Genomic DNA, 15,815 nt, shown 5'->3' on the forward strand with positions numbered 1-15,815 from the left:
TCCTGTGGAATCCAGTTGGTAATAGCTCTAGTCCAGCAGTCTTCTCTAAATCACATTATGTGTGTGACCCATCTGATTTTCAACGCTGTGGCAAATGAGACAGCGTCCCTGATTCATGATGATCGACGGAGGTCAGACTCCAATTCCTTCTCTCACTTGAGTTAAGCCTCAAGCCTGAGAGGCAAGCCCTCTACACTCAGTCGCATACACATCTGACCCATGGCGGTGTTTCGTTTGCTTTTGAAAATTGGATTTTGGGCCAGAGTGACAGTACAACGGATAGGCCTTTTGCCTTGTATACAGCCGACCCAGTCCATTCCCCAGAATCCCATATGGTGTCCTGAGCACCACTAGGAATAATTTCTGAGTGCAGAGCCAGGAGTAACCCCTGAGGATTGTCGGGTGTGACCCAAAAAGGCCAAAAAAAAAAAAGTTGAATTTTATCTATTCAGCCGCTCTCTACCTTTGGTTTAATTTTTTTTAATTATTTATTTTTTAAATTGAATCACAGTGAGATACATAGTTATAAAATTGTTCATGAGGCCGGAGCAAAAGTACAGTGGGTAGGGTATTTGCCTTGCACGTGGCTGACCGAGGTTCAATCCCCAGCATCCCATATGGCCGCCCCAGCACCGCTAGGAGTAATTCCTGAGTGCAGAGCCAGGAGTAACCCCTTTGCATCGCTGGGTGTGACCCCAAAAAGCAAATAAATAAATAAATAATAAAGTTGTTAGTGATTGGATTTCAGTCATATCATGTTCCAACCCTCTTGCCTTCACCAGTGTACATTTCCCACCACCAAGGTTCAAAGCTTCCCTCTCTGCTGCTATAGTAGGCACTTTTCTTCTCTCTCCCTCTTCCTCCCTCCCCTGCTGTCTCTTAGGTTTGATTTTTGTTCCCTCCCTCAACCCTTCCCCTTATTGTCTTTGCAAAGGTCCTTTCGATGACCAAGGCTTATCTATCTGGTTGCCCTTGATGCTCACATCTGTGGTGCTGCTGGGCTGGCACATCTGGTGGCCACCTATACAGGTTTCCTAATGTGACACCTTCGGGGGTGGGGGGGAGCTGATTGCATCCCTCTGCGCTCCTCAGTTTCATTTAAACTTTAGAATGGAATCACACTTCGAGATGTGGTCTTTAAGGAGACAGTAAGTTAAAAAATGAGATTTGTGGGATAGGTCTAATCCAAGCTGGTGTTTATCAAAGAAGAAAAAATTTGGATGCCCTAAAATTATCAGGGATGCTGGGGCCAGAATGTGCAGCAAGTAGGGCACTTGCCTTACATGTGGCCAATGCAGGTTTGATTCCTGGCACCCCATGTGGTCCCCTGTGCCCCTCCCCCACTCCCAGAGTGATCCCTGAGCTCAGAGTCAGGAGTAAGCCCTGAACACCAGGGGCCCAAAAGCAAACAAACAAAAAATAAAATAAAAATTGTCAGGGATTTCAGTGCATAAGGAGAAGACAGAGAAAACAGCATCTTTAAACCAAGGAGAGGCCTTGGAAGAGTCTGTGCCTGGATTCTGGGCATTTAGAAATGGCAGAATTGTGACAAATAAAACTGTTGTTTGAGTGAGACAGTCTGTGGCATTTTGTAATGGTAGTACTATAGCACTGTCATCCTGTTGCTCATCGATTTTCTCAAGCAGGCACCAGTAATGTCTCCATTGTAGACTTGTTGTTACTGTTTTTGGCATATCGAATACGCTATGGGTAGTTTGCCAGACTCTGCCATGAGGGTAGGATACTCTTGGTAGTTTGCCGGGATCTCCAAGGGGGACTGAGGAATCGAACCCAGGTCGGCCGTGTGCAAGGCAAACTCCCTACCCACTGTGCTATCAGTCCAGTCCTTTGTTATGGTGACCTAGGAAATTAGTATAATACCTGAAGAACCACAAAGGTGAAACAAGCAATTGTTCCTTATGGATGGATAAACAGATAGTGGTATATCCACACAATAAAATATTATGTGGAGAAAAAAAAGTAATGAAATGGGGCTGGAGAGATAGTACAGAAGTTAAGGCACTTGGTACGCAGGTGCTGACTCTGATTGATTCCTGGCACCACATTTAGTACCCTCAGCGCTGCCAGGAGTAATCCCTGAGCACAGAGCCGGGAGGAAGCCCTGAGCACTGCTGATTTGGCCCCCAAACAAACAATAACATGCTGAATAAAAGAAGCCAGTCACAAAAAATCACGTATAGTCCCATACAGGAAATTTCCAGATTTGGCAACACTATTGTCCTGGTGCTGGCTGTGTGCAGGTCCTTGGGAGGTGACAATAATGGGCATGGGGTTTCTTTCTTGGGGTGATGAAAAGTGATTGTGGTGGTGATCTTTTTTTTTTCTTTTTCTTTTTGGGTCACCCCTAGCGAAGCTCAGGGGTTACTCCTGGCTCTGCACTCAGGAATTACTGCTGGCAGTGCTTGGGGGGCCATCTGGGATGCTGGGGATCCAACCCGGGTCAGCCACATGCAAGGCAGAGGCCCTACCCGCTGTGCTATCGCTCCAGCCCCGAGTGGTGGTGATCTCTTAACTGCAATAATGTTTAAAGTAATGGAATTGTACTTTGGGCTTTTGTTTGTTTTTGAGCCACAATTTTTTTTTTTTTTTGCTGTGGGTTTGGACAATGTTTGGGAGCTTCTCCTGGCTCAATGCTCAGGATTCTTTCCAGGCAGTGCACAGGGGACCATGTGATTCTGGGGACTACATTTGGCGCTCCTGCATGCAGAACATATGTTCAATTCAGTGAACTACTCCCTGGCCGGAATTGTACACTGTTAAATAAGTGGTTATATGGTATGTGAATGAAACAGTTTTCAACGAAACTGCTACCAAAAAAGTATTCTCCTTTTTAAAAATAGTTGATAAGTATTCCCTTATAATTATAAGGGAATTATATACTATAATTTACTCATAGCCACCTGGGTTGTTTCTGGTTTTGCCTATTACAAATAAAGCTGCAAACAACATTTGTGCATACATCTTTGTGTGGAAATAGTGTTAATTTCTATCGGGTAAATATCCAGGATTAGAATAGCTGGGTTATGTGGTCAGTGTATATTGTAAGCAGTTTGAAGTAGGAACAGTCAAACAAAGTTAGTTTTATTTTATACTCACACCCCGCATCAATGGTCATGCTTATGTTTTATAATATTTATTTTATTGCAAAGTAGATATATTCATCCTTAATGACACGTGGCAAGGGCCTCTTCTATATCCATCGTTTCTGGGATTAGGACAAATCTTTGGGTAACACTGTTCAATACATCCTCAGCCTATTCTCATAGAATGAAGAGGAGGATGGTTTCAAGGGAGTTTTAGGTTTGATTTGTTTTGTTTTGTTTGTTCTTGAGATATGCTTTAAGGCCGGCTTGGGAGGGCCTGACAAATATGATATGGGACATACGGGCGGGGAAGTGGCTTGGGGATAATGCCCAAGTTTCCAGTTTGCATGATGGGGAGACGGTTTTGTTTGGCACTGGCCGGATATACTCCATCTTTTGACTGGTTTCTCCTTGAATGTTATAGCCTTGGAGCATTCCTTACCCATCTGATATAAAATTATGCTTGTAAGAAAAACAGGAGGGACTAGAAAGATAGCACAGCAAGTAGGGCCTTTGCCTTGCACACAGCCGACCCAGGTTCGATTCCCAGCATCCCATGTGGTCCCCTGAGCACCGCCAGGAGTAATTCCTGAGTGCAGAGCCAGGAGTAACCCCTGTGCATTGCTGGGTGTGACCCAAAGAGAAAAAGAAAAAGAAAAACAGGAATAACAAAAGAAAGACAAAACAAAACGCAATAAAATCATACTCCTATTTGTATTTGTCTATCCTGTGTACCAGGATTAGATGTGGCTGTGAAGAGCAGAAAACAGAAAAACGACAGTTGAGTAAAGCCACTGGAATTCAATTTTTCTAGGAGAAAGTTCTAGAAATATGCAGATAGCATGGGACTGATATGGGGCACTTTGGTGGCAGCGATAGAAACTAATTTGATTTTATTGCCAAATTTTATACGACAGCCATTGCCAGTGCTATGCAAAAGTCCAGAATAACTGTTGGCTCTCCAGCCAGTCTGTCGGGTTTTCACTATATCACTGTATCACTGTCATCCCGTTGCTCATCGATTTTTTCGAGCAGGCACCAGTAACGTCTCTCTATTGTGAGACTTATTTGTTACTGTTTTTGGCACATCCAATATGCCATGTGTAGCTTGCCAGGCTCTGCCATGTGGGCTCGATGTTTTCGGTAGCTTGCCGGGCTCTCGGATAGGGGCGGAGGAATTGAACACGGGTCGTCCGCGTGAGAGGCGAACACCCTACCGCTGTGCTATTTCATTAGCTTTATTGTTTGTTTTTGTTTGGGGGCCTCATCCGGTACTGCTCAGGGCTTCTCCTGGCTCTGTGCTCAGGGATCACTCCTGGTGGTGCTCCTGAGACCATCTGGGGCTCTGGAGACAAAACTCGGGTTGGCTGTGTATAAGACAAACGCTCTCTACCTGCTGTATTATCTCTCAGGCTCCTGGTCCATCTGCATTTCAGCCAGCAGGAAGGAGAAGGAGAAATCACCAAAGCTATGCAATAGTAAGGTGTCTGGGTGGAGGGTGAGAAACCAGGGTGATGTGGAAAATGAATCTTTGCCTGTTAGAAAGTCAGTGACGTTCGGAGTCAGACTGCCGAAGACCCCAGGAGCCATGGGACCAGGGATAAGTTTCTGTGACTCAGTATTCTTTGTGAAATGGAGATTTCTGGGGCCCAGGGGTAAGGTGCTTGCCTTGTATCTGGCCAACCTCGGTTCCATCCCCAGCGGCACATAGGGGTCCCCTGACCACAACCAGGGCTCATTTCTGGGCACAGAATAACCTCTAAACGCCTCTGGGTGTGGTCCTCAAATGGAAGGTGACACAGGTGCTCCCGGGGAGCTCAGGGAGGGGGTGAGGGAGATGGAAACCGAGGCTCTTAGGCGAAGCATGTCTGAGATAGTCCTTTGAACTACCCCCCACCCCGTGCCCCAAATACGTTTGGTTTTAAAAAGCAGCTATTGTTTTCACTTCTCTGCTTTAGAACATCTTTTCTTTTAGGAATTTATTGTGGTAGGTGATAGAAATAACTTCAAAACAAAAACAAAACAGACCTTTTTTTTTTCCTTTTTTATTAGTGAATCACCCTGGGGTACTGTTACATGCAAACGTGTTTGCGTTTCAGTCATACAATGATCGGGTACCCATCACTCCACCAGTCCCCATACCCCACCATCAATGATCCCAGTATCCCTCCCTCCTACCCCCCACCCTGCCCCCTCCCCACCCCGCCTCTGTGGCAGGGCATTCCCTTTTTGTTCTCTCTCCTTTTGGGTGTTGTGGTTTGCAATAGAGGTATTAAGTGGCCATAGTCTATTTTCTGCAGCTCCCAACCAGAGCAGGTCCACCCAGGCCCCTTCACTTGGTGATCCTTTCTTTAAAACAAACCTTTTCTTAGCCAAATATAAGATGAGGGAAGAGAAAATTATGGAAATAAATGGGGGAAACCCACTTTATTTATTTATTTATTTTGCAAAAGACCAGTACCTAGATTTTGTGTAGAAGCTTAATTTGGGAGGGTCTCACCAAGGCGCACACACTTCTAGTGTGGCATTTCTCTCTGCATTCCGTGTTTTTCTTTTTCTTTTCTTTTTTTTAAAAAATATTTTTGGGCCACACATGACAGTGCTCAGGGGACCATATGGGATGCCGAGGGTCAATGCTGGGGCTCGAGCCTGGGTTGACTGTGCCAGGCCAGTGCCCTACCTGGGCCCTTCTCCTGCTGTTTCTATCAGCAGGGGTGAGTGGCTTTTGCTGTCTCCCTGCAGGTGGCTCTGGGGTGGGCATGGGGGATCCCAGGGAACTCCTGGGGATCATGGGGCAATTGTCTGTTCCCACAAGATATGGGGAAGGACCCTGCAGAGATAAGGAGCAAGCAGAGGCAGGCAGCGTCCAGTTAACCCTTCCTGCTCCACCTCTGCATTCTTGATGCCAGGGGCACTGGGCAGGTTCAGAAGCTGGGGGCTCGGTGTTCCTTCTCTCACTTTTTCTTGCAAACCTTGTACAAGCTCTATAGTCTCCATCCCCCTCACTGACTGATGAAGTGCAGCTAATAGTATTTGCTCTCCTCAGCTCATTCGCCTGTTATCAGTATTTCTATCAATAGAAATCAGGCAATGATTGTGCAACCTACTGTAAACTGTCAACATTATCAAACATGGCTGTCACAGCCCCTGGGCACTCTCAGGGGCTGAAGAGAATGTCTGGAGGCACATTCCAGGGCTGTGTTGGGCTGCGTGTGAGTTGCTATATTCCCACTTGGCTGCAGCCTGGCTGTACCAGCAGGTGGGATTCATGGCAGGGAGTGGGGGGGTGTCAGACCCCCATAGACTGGCCTCATCCCCATTCCCCATCTGTGCAAGGGAAAGCCCGTGAGTGCACGAGAACCCCAGCATCGTGGAGGGAAAGGGCTGGTCCTGTGGGGGGCAAGAAGCAGGGCTGCGGGTCCAAGGGGATAATAAATAAGCACGCACCATAACTGGCACTATAGAGAAGGAAGAGAGGTCTGAGCGTAGGGGTGGGGGGAACAGAGCACCGCCACGTGAAGTTTGACCTCAGGGTGCTGTCTGATTGGGGCAGATAAGGCTGCCCCCCTCCAAGACAGTCAACAGTATCAGGCCCACTGCCGTGACTCAGTGTTACTTATCTGTGGCCCAGGCTGTGTGAGCCGGTGGGGAAGGTCTATAGTCAGATGTTGACAGAGCACTGGCTGGGCAGCAGAAGCGGGTCTGAGTCCCAGCTCCCGACGGCCGCGCACAGGGGGCAAGATGGCCCACCGGCTGCCTTGCAGCGTCCTCGTCTGCAGAGAAGAGAGTTGGGCTGCTGCTAAATGGACTCCGAGCACAGTCAGAACTTGTCCTGTGGAGGTGCTGAGGCCTGGGAGACGGGGGTGAGTTAGCCAGACTTGGGTGGGGGAGAGGCTGGGCCGCGGGACAGAGGCGCATGAGTGGAAAAGGTGGGGGAAGACAGGACCCGTGGGCAAGCGCCCCGAATGGACTCGCGGAGCTCGGGGCAGTGGGCAGGGGTGAGTGGGGTTAGATGACAGAGGCCTTAGGCCATGGGCAGAGATGTCTGAATAGGCTCCAGCAGGAAGGTGGAGGTCATCGCGGGATAGGGGTCAGAACTGTGATGTGATTAGGCTGCTTTTAGCAGGAATAATGTGGCCTGGATGGGGCTGGCGGGTGGCCAGGAACCCGCTTGGGCAGTTAGAGTCCTCTGGAAGAGGACTGAGGAGAACAGGGGCTGTGGGGAAGCAGTGCAGCAGTCTGAGGGTATTTCTCAGGAGATAGTCCTAGCTTTAGGGGCCTGAAGCTAGTAATATTTCAAGGGATGGGGAGCTGTGAGTCACTGTGTTTCTCCAAGGCCTGAGCAGGCAGCCTGGCTCACCTCCCTGCCTGCGCACAGGTAGCTGGGCCAGCTAAAGGCCAGTTTCTTCCTGGCTCCAGCTCAGATAAGAGAGTCAGCTCATAATGGGGGTGTGGTGTGGGTGCTGGCCTGGGGCTGGGGTCAGGGCAGTGTTTCCAGTCACCTATACAGGCTCCTTCCTCAGGACTTCCAGGGTCTGGTTCTGTGCAAATTGGGATGGGGGGCATGAGTCTTGCTATGAGTCTGGCAGCACCACATTTGCAGGATTCAAATGGTGCTTGAGAACCACCATCTTGGTCTCCTTTGGTCAGTTTTGCTTTTTTTGTTTTGCTTTGGGGTCAAACCTTGCATTGCTCAGGACTTGCTCCTGGCTCTGTGCTCAGGGGTAACTTCTGGCTAGGGCTCAGGGGACTGTATGAGGTGTTGGGGATTGAACCCAGGTGAGCTAGATGCAAGGCAAAAGCTGGACCCCCCGTTATTTCTCCAGCCACTCAGTTTTGCTTTATGACCAGTTAGGAAGGAAGTGCTTGATGGAGGCCCCAAATCCTTTGTTCCTGGTATGTATGTAATGGCATGACATTCTAGGCTTATGGGGGCTTGAAGCTGAAGTAGTGTGGGGGGACCACTCTGGAAGACTGAAAATTACAAAAGGAAACTTGCTAGGCCTTTTGAGAGCAAGGAAAGTGGGGAGGGTGTGTGTGTGGGGATTTAGGAGGAAATTCTGAAATTTACCAGCTTCTCTTACTCCTCTGATTAAAAAACAAAACAAAACAAAACAAGCTTCCAGTGACCAATTATTTAGAGGCAGGCATTTTACTTTTAGAATGGGTGGGCATCAGGGTCTCCATATCAGAGGAGGGTGTGTGTGTGTGTGTGTGTGTGTGTGTGTGTGTGTGTAGAATGGGTGGGCATCAGGGTCTCCATATCAGAGGAGGGTGTGTGTGTGTGTGTGTGTGTGTGTGTGTGTGTGTGTGTGTGTGTGTAGAATGGGTGGGCATCAGTCTCCATATCAGAGGAGGGGGTGTGTGTGTGTGTGTGTGTGTGTGTGTGTGTGTTTGCAAACACCCAGATACGATGCGCCCCAGCTGAGGGTGTGTGTGTGTATGTGTGTGTGTGTGTGTGTGTGTGTTTGCAAACACCCAGATACGATGCGCCCCAGCTCCCTTAGCGGAACAGAGGGTAGAGGCTACTTCTCTACGAGATCAAAAATACGGCAAAGCTCCGGGTAGAGTCGGGCACACACGGGCACCAACTCTTGGAATCCCAGGGTTGCTCTCAGCCTCAATAGCGACAAAAACACCGCGGCACCGCCTCTTCCCCCACGCTGAAGCGATTTTCCAGGGATTCCTTCCGGCGTGGGGGGCTCACTTCCCCGGGGGGGGGGGGAGCCGAAAGATGGCACCTCGGCCGGCCTCCACGGTGCCCCCCGGGGCGGAGAGTAAGGCCACGCCGGGCCTGGGCCCACGCCAGGCTGCGCGCAGGGCCCGGGAGGAGCCGCGGTGCCAGCCGCGCGCCCTCGGGCATCTCCGGAGGTGGGGTGGGGCGCGCCGCGCAGCTCCGCGGCCCGGACCGGGAGGCTGCGGGGGACCGGGCTGCCCGTGGGCACTAAGTGGGGCACCGCCGCGGGGTGGCGGAGAAACGGGGTGCGAGGAGCGCGTCCCCAGGCCCCGCTCGCCTTCCACGGGCCCTGGCGCAGCCCTCCTGCGTTCCAGGGCGCTCCGCAGCCCGTACTTCCCGGGCCGGGCACGCGTGACGGTGCGCGCCGCCGCCTCCCTACGTGGGGGACGTGCCGGGAGATGCCCGGCCGCGGGGATCCCGCCGCGCCGCCCCCGTCCCCGCCTCCCCGCGCCGCGGAGGCGCGCGGCAGCCAATGGGCGCCCGGGAGGTGGGCCCGGCCGCTGGCTGTCACCCTCCGGGCCACGGGAGCGCGGAGCCGGGGAGCGCGCGGACCGGGGGGAGGAGCCGCGGGAGGACGGCGCGGAGGAGGCGGAGGGGGAGGAGGAGGAGGGGGAGGAGCCGCCGAGCAGCCGCCCGAGGAGGACCACAGCTCACCCCGGCTCCGCGCCTGCCTGCCCCGCGCCGCCCGCCGCCAGCATGATCGCCGCGCAGCTCCTGGCCTATTATTTCACCGAGCTGAAGGATGATCAAGTCAAGAAGGTGAGCAGCCCCCGCCCGCCCCGCGCCGCCGCCCGCGCCCCGCTCGCCGCCCTGCGTCCCGGCATCCGCCCGCCGCCGCGGTGGAGACGCGGCTGCGATCGGGTGGTGGCTGGAGGTGGGGAGAAGACCCCCCTCCCGCCCCCGCCCCGAGACCCGGCTGCGTGCTGCAGTGTCCTTGAAACTGCCCTGATGTCAGCCGGGCCCCGGGGCTACGCCGGGAGGGGCCCGCAGAGCCCCCCGCGGGCGCGTCCGCACGGCCTCTGCTGGCCAGGGTCCGAGCCCCGTGGGCGGAGGAGCGGTCCCCGGGATGCGGGGAGCCGAGCGCGCCGCCGACCTGAGTGCTGGCCCGAGGCCAGGCATCCCATATTTGGGGGTTCCCGGGGAGGGCGTCGCGGCCGCGGGGAAGCTGCCACCCCAGCTGTTGCGCCTGCTCCTTCCACTGAGGACGGGGTGACCCGCTGCTGGGCTTCCCGGAACGGGGAGGGGCGCCGCGGCCACCGGAAACTTTGCTCCTAGGCCTCAGGTCTGGAGCGGCATGTGTGAATGGAATTTTTTTTTCTTCCTCTTCTGCTCGTGCACTCGCTGAAGCTATAATTTCCAATCAGCCCCGGAGCCTGAAGTCGGGACTGGCTGTTGAGGCGGATGGAGGCCTAGACATGATGCTGGAGACCGGGTCCCTACACTTGGGATGCATCTCCGTTCGCGCACACCTGTCGGGCGAGCATAAAACATGAAAATACAGGCTGCCGGCAGGGCTTGAAAAGTGTCTCTCGCCCTAACGCCGCCTTTGCCAATCAATGTATTTATTATTATTATTATTATTATTATTTTTTTTTTAAGAAACCGTCTAGGCATGTCGGCATTTTATCCGTGCCCAGCCTGGCATAGAGAGACACCTGGCTTACCCACGCCCCATGGGGCTGATCTTACCGCCAGCACAAACCCTGGTTTACGACCGGCAAAAGTCAGCCTGGCTGTGAGTTCAAACAGCGGGTGCCCCTTCCCGGTGAGAGGCTGAGCGGCGGATGGACTGGCTCTGCAGCCCTGCCAGCCGAGGGATGCTCCATTTTCTTCCTCTCCACAATGGGAAACAGGCCTGCCCAGGGCGTGGACCTCATCCTTGGCACCTCTGAGTTAGAGGCGGGGCCTGGGTGTGACCCAGAACCCGCCCCCTCTAGCCCTGGAGAACTCTCTCCTCCTAGAAGTCACCCGAGAGGCAGGAGCTGAGAAGGTCCTGGGGCTGCTGGGGCTGCTGCTGGGATTGTGGGTCCTGCATAGGTGGGGCCCATCTGGGGGTGGTTTGGAAGCAGGCCCGGGGCCATGGCGGCTCCCAGTTTGACATGACAGAGACAGGGAGATAGCCCAGAGGGCTGATGGGAGCTCTGGCTTCCGTCTCCAGCATACCCCAAGCCTGGCCAGGAATGACCACCTAGCACCAGCCCCTCTCCGTCCCCCAACACTGCTGGGTGTGGCCCAGAAACCAGATAGCAGTGACGGAGATGGCTCTGAAGGTCAGCTACGGGAATTCCTGCTTATTTCTGGGGAGCATTCTGTGCCTGGGCCTGCCCTGGAGCCCCAGTCTTTGCACTGCAGGAGTTGTTTCCATGCTCTGTGTCATTGTGGCTGTTTCCTTTTCACTCGGGAAGGTGGCGCCACTTTGCCGTGCTCTCCACGTGTCACCAGATCCCAGGAATGGGGACCTGGACGATTTAAGCCTTGGACAGCCACAACACCCGACCCCCAGCCCCGGTGGTTTCTCCTGAGTTGGACTGAAGTTTGGATTGCAGTCAAGGGACCTATTTTATCAGGCCCATCATGTCCAGTATGGCCCAAGGTGGCCTGACTCACGTTGATCCACGCATGTTCGACCCACCGGGCTCCTGTAATTCCCCCCCTTGGTGTGACATCTGTATTATTGGGTCCTTCCTTCGCTCCTCCTCAGAGATTGGTATTCTGACATTCCTACCTTGCCTGCGGAGGAGGGTCATCAGATCTGAGTTCTCCCAGGTAATATTGTTGGTCACGAGATGCTCAGAACCCGAATGGGCCGGGGGCCGGAAACATGGTACAGGAGATGGGGCGCTTGCCTTGCATGCGGCTGACCCCAGTTAGAATCTTCAGCACAACATATCCTGAGCACCAGCAGGCGTGGTCCCTGAGCACAGAGCCAGGAGTAGCCCCCGAGGGGCAAACCCCTTAAAGCATCAGGATGGGACTGGGGAGATTACAGGGAGTAAGGTGTTTTTGCCGTGCATGTGACTGCGGCTTGATCCCTGGCACTCCCAGGGATTATCTCTGATCCCAGAGCCTTGAGCACAGCGGGGGATGGCCCCTAAACCACAAAATAAAATGAAAAGTAGAACATGGGTGTTCTTGCATGTCATCATGGGTTCTATATGCTGCTCCAGTTGGGCTGAGTGTGTGGCTGGTGGGCTGTGGCACAGTCATTCATGGGCGTGGCCCCTGGAAGCTTCCTGGTCGGGTCTGGAGACCAAAAGGGTGCTTGTTCCCATGACCCTGTCATCGGCCTTCTCCCCGCACCCCCTCCCCACCCCCCACCTGTGTGGCTGCGGGGCTGCATCTGCTCTCCTGGAACTCAGCCTTTGTGCCAGTCACTTTACCGTGTGAAACTTCTGCGTGTGGGTGCAGGGTGCTAAGCCCTCTGTCTCCACTGAGAGCCAGGCGCTGCCTGCTGCCTGGCAGAGACCCAGCGAAGACACGGTACCTCGGACCTTCCAGCCTGGGAGGCGGCAATGATTCAGCCCTTCAGCTCCCGGCAGCCCTTGGGGCTCCCAAGACGGCATCCTCGGGGCTCCCCACTTTTATCTTCTTGCCTTCTTGCCTGCGGAGGGGAAGAGGGTAGATAGGGTGGGGGTCAGGGAAGGTCTTCCAGATTGCTCGGGATGCAGAAATCACCAGGAGAAGGGAGTCATTTTTCTCCCTGCTGCCCACGAGACACATAGGTAGTTCAGCATTACATACAGTAGCACTATCGTCCCGTTGTTCATCGATTTGCTCGAGCGGGCACCAGTAACATCTCCATTGTGAGACTTGTTACTGTTTTTGGCATATCGAATACACCACGGGTAGCTTGCCATGCTCTGCCATGTGGGCGGGATGCTCTTGGTAGCTTGCCGGGCTCTCCAAGAGGGACGGAGGAATCAACCCAGATCGGCCATGTGCAAGGCAGATGCCCTACCCACTGTGCTATCGCTCCAGTCCATTACATATAGTAGATATGAATAAATTCAGACGATTCGGTTTGACTGATAATAAATTTGGCCTGAGTTGAAATAGGTCAAATGTCTAGCTTTCTGGATGGAGCCCTGTTCCCCAGACTGTGGCTGTCAGATTGATTGATGGGGGACTGTGAAAGAGATGTTGTGACATTGGTCTGAACAGAGCATAACACATACATTTTCTTTTTATTCGTTTTTTTTTGGGGGGGGCACACCTGGCAATGCCTTGAGGCTTACCCCAGCTCTGCACTCAGGGATCACTTCTGGCAGGGCTTAGGGGACACTGTGGGGTGGCCAGGGCTTGAACCCAGATCGGCCCCAGGCAAGGCAAGCGCCTTACCCCGTGTACTCTCTCTCTGACCCTCTTCTGCTTTTCTAAGGGAAAGAAGGCATGTATGTGCTTAGGGAAAGATCCCTTTCGTCGGGATCCCAGACATGGACTAACTCCTTTGACCCCAGGTGACTGGTGGTGTGTGTCTCGCCAGTTTTAGCAGAAGGGTTTGGAAGCCAGCGAAGGGTGAGTGTGTGGTGTGCTTAGGGCTGGAGGAGGGATCCCGGGGAGTCGGAACCAGGTCTCCAGTGGAAGCGGAGATTTCCTTCCTCCGGGCTGGTCAGAGTGGTGAGCTCCTCGACCCTCCGGGTGGGCATCCCGGTGGCCCCAGGGAGACGGCCATTTACAGGGGAACAAAGTGGTGGCAGAGTTTTCCGCACGTTGCCAGGAGAGGCGGCTGCCTTCGGTCTGATAATTTGGGACCGTCGTGAGGGAGTAAGCCGGAGAGTGGGTGGGTGTGAGGGACTTTCACATCTGGGCCTGCTTCTTGTCTTCCCACGCCCCAGCTCTCCTCCCCAGCCTGCTGTGGCGTGCCGGCGACTGCCTCCGAGTGGGCTTGAGTCAGGAGTCTTGCTGGTAGAAATACCGCGAGGCGGCCGTCGCCCCTGGTCAGGGCACAGTGCGGGGTTACTGCTAGAAGTTTCTAGGATCAAATCTGAGTGGGGAACACAGTTGTTTCTGATGAAAAGCTGCGTCCTTAGTTCTGTGCAGGGAACTGGAGAGCAGGCAGAACTTCTCGGGGAGGAGAAGTTATGGTTCACTGTATGATAAACACCGGGAGCCCTGTAGGTGTCTGCAGCCTCACCTCAGAGGGGGGCTTGGGGTGGAGGGTGGAAATCTCTGGTTTAGAAGTGGTGCTGGGTGAGGGAGGTGGGGTGGGGACCATATGGGATGCAGGATATTGAACCCAGGTCTGTTGTGTACAAGACAAGTGCCCTACAAATTACAACGCAATTTTTCTTTTTTCTTTTTCTTTCACTGTCATCCCATTGCTCATCAATTTGCTTGAGTGGGCACCAGTAATGTCTCCATTGTGAGACTTGTTATTTTTGGCATATTGACTGAGCCACGGGTAGCTTGCCAGGCTCTGCCGTGCAGGCAGATAGCACAGCGGGCAGGGTGTTTGCCTTGCCGACCTGGGTTCGATTCCTCCATCCCTCTCGGAGAGCCTGGCAAGCTACCGAGAGTATCGAGCTCGCGCAGCAGAGCCTGGCAAGCTACCTGTATCTCAGTTGATATGCCAAAAACGGTAACAAGTCTCACAATGGAGATGTTACTGGTGCCCACTCAAGCAAATTGATGAGCAATGGGATGACAGTGCTACAGTGATATAGTAATTTTTATTTTTTCCATAGTATAGTGCCCTACCCTCCTTTTAATGGTCAGATCTAAGCAGTCCCAGATACTGTATGGGTGTTGTATTCTGTGTGCATGCACGTGTGTGCAGGTGTGCACGGGTGTGCGGGTGTGCATGCCCCTCCCTCCTCCCCCATCTAACAATAAGCATAACTACTCTAACATGGGGTGCACCCACATTTCACCTTGCAGAAACCTCGGTGAGGTTGCCAGGACAGGAAGTCTTATCCCCAGGCTTCCTCCCCGCCCTGCTCCTCCCTCGGGCATCCTGCTGTCTGCCTCTCGATAGAGACTTGAATTCCCCATTTGGAAACAAGTGCTGGAGGCCCAGAGGAAATGTGACTTTCCTAAGGTCTTAAAACAGGCTGAAGGGCTCCGGAGGGCCGCTCTTGCTCCCTCTGCTTCTTCTCTGCGAGAGAAACCCAACTCTGTTGGTGCAGTGAATTTTTTTTCTCAAGTTCTATCATGTAATATCCCCAACCCTCCCCCCCATCAGTACATTTGTTTGCAACTTTTAATTTTTATTTCTTTGGGCCATGCCTATTTTTTTTGCGACACCCAGCAGTGCTCAGGGCTTACTCCTGGCTCTGTGCTCAGGGGTACTTCCCATGAGGCCCAGGGGACCACAGGTAGTGCTGGAGATTTGAACCCATGCAAAGGCAAGTGCCTTACCATTTGTACTATCTCTCCGCCCTGTTAGTTTTTCAGTAGGACGTATCTGAGGTACATAAAAATGACTGAGGCTAACATAACACCTGTGTATCCACTACTCAGCCGGAGAAGTAGCGGGCACAAGTACCATTCCTCTTGGGACTGATGGAAACTCCCAGGCGCTCCTCTTCAGTTTCAAACCTCCGCACTGCGTTTGGCTATTTCGTGTTCCCATTAATGTTTGCTCTTGTCATTTCTGTGAGCAGCTTCCCCCCTTTCTGTTGTGGTGGTGACTGGGTTTGTGTGGTTGTGCTGCTCCATCCTCTGGTTGCTGTGCATTGGATCACACCCTTTGTTGCTGCATGGGGATCCCAATGTCAGTGATACCCCGTGGCATTCAGCATGTGGAGTGGCGCTGGTCATCAAATCCAGTGGCTTCAAGCCTTCAAGGCCCTCTCTCATCGAGCTCTCATGCCTACAACATCCATGTTTTTATATTCTTGGTTATTTTTTGTGGGGCGGCGGGGTACACACTCGCTTTGCTCAGGATTTATTCCTTCCTGGCTCTGTATTAAAAAATTATTTCTGATGGGAATTTGGGGTCCAGGGTCTGGAGCATGCAAGGCAAGTGCCCTCCC

General features: G+C 53.0%; 1 protein-coding gene across 1 annotated transcript in view; it reads left to right on the top strand.

Moving 5' to 3' along the window:
• Positions 1-9,441: 9,441 nt before the first annotated feature.
• HK1 (hexokinase 1) overlaps positions 9,442-15,815 on the top strand; it is a 65,322-nt gene continuing 58,948 nt past the window's right edge. The window contains exon 1 of the mRNA XM_004617115.2: positions 9,442-9,600. Coding sequence (XP_004617172.1) covers positions 9,538-9,600 — 63 coding nt within the window. The 5' untranslated portion in view covers positions 9,442-9,537. The remainder of the gene's footprint in view (positions 9,601-15,815) is intronic.

This window comes from Sorex araneus, chromosome 5 (genome assembly GCF_027595985.1).
Source record: "Sorex araneus isolate mSorAra2 chromosome 5, mSorAra2.pri, whole genome shotgun sequence".
Taxonomy (NCBI): Eukaryota; Metazoa; Chordata; class Mammalia; order Eulipotyphla; family Soricidae; genus Sorex; species Sorex araneus.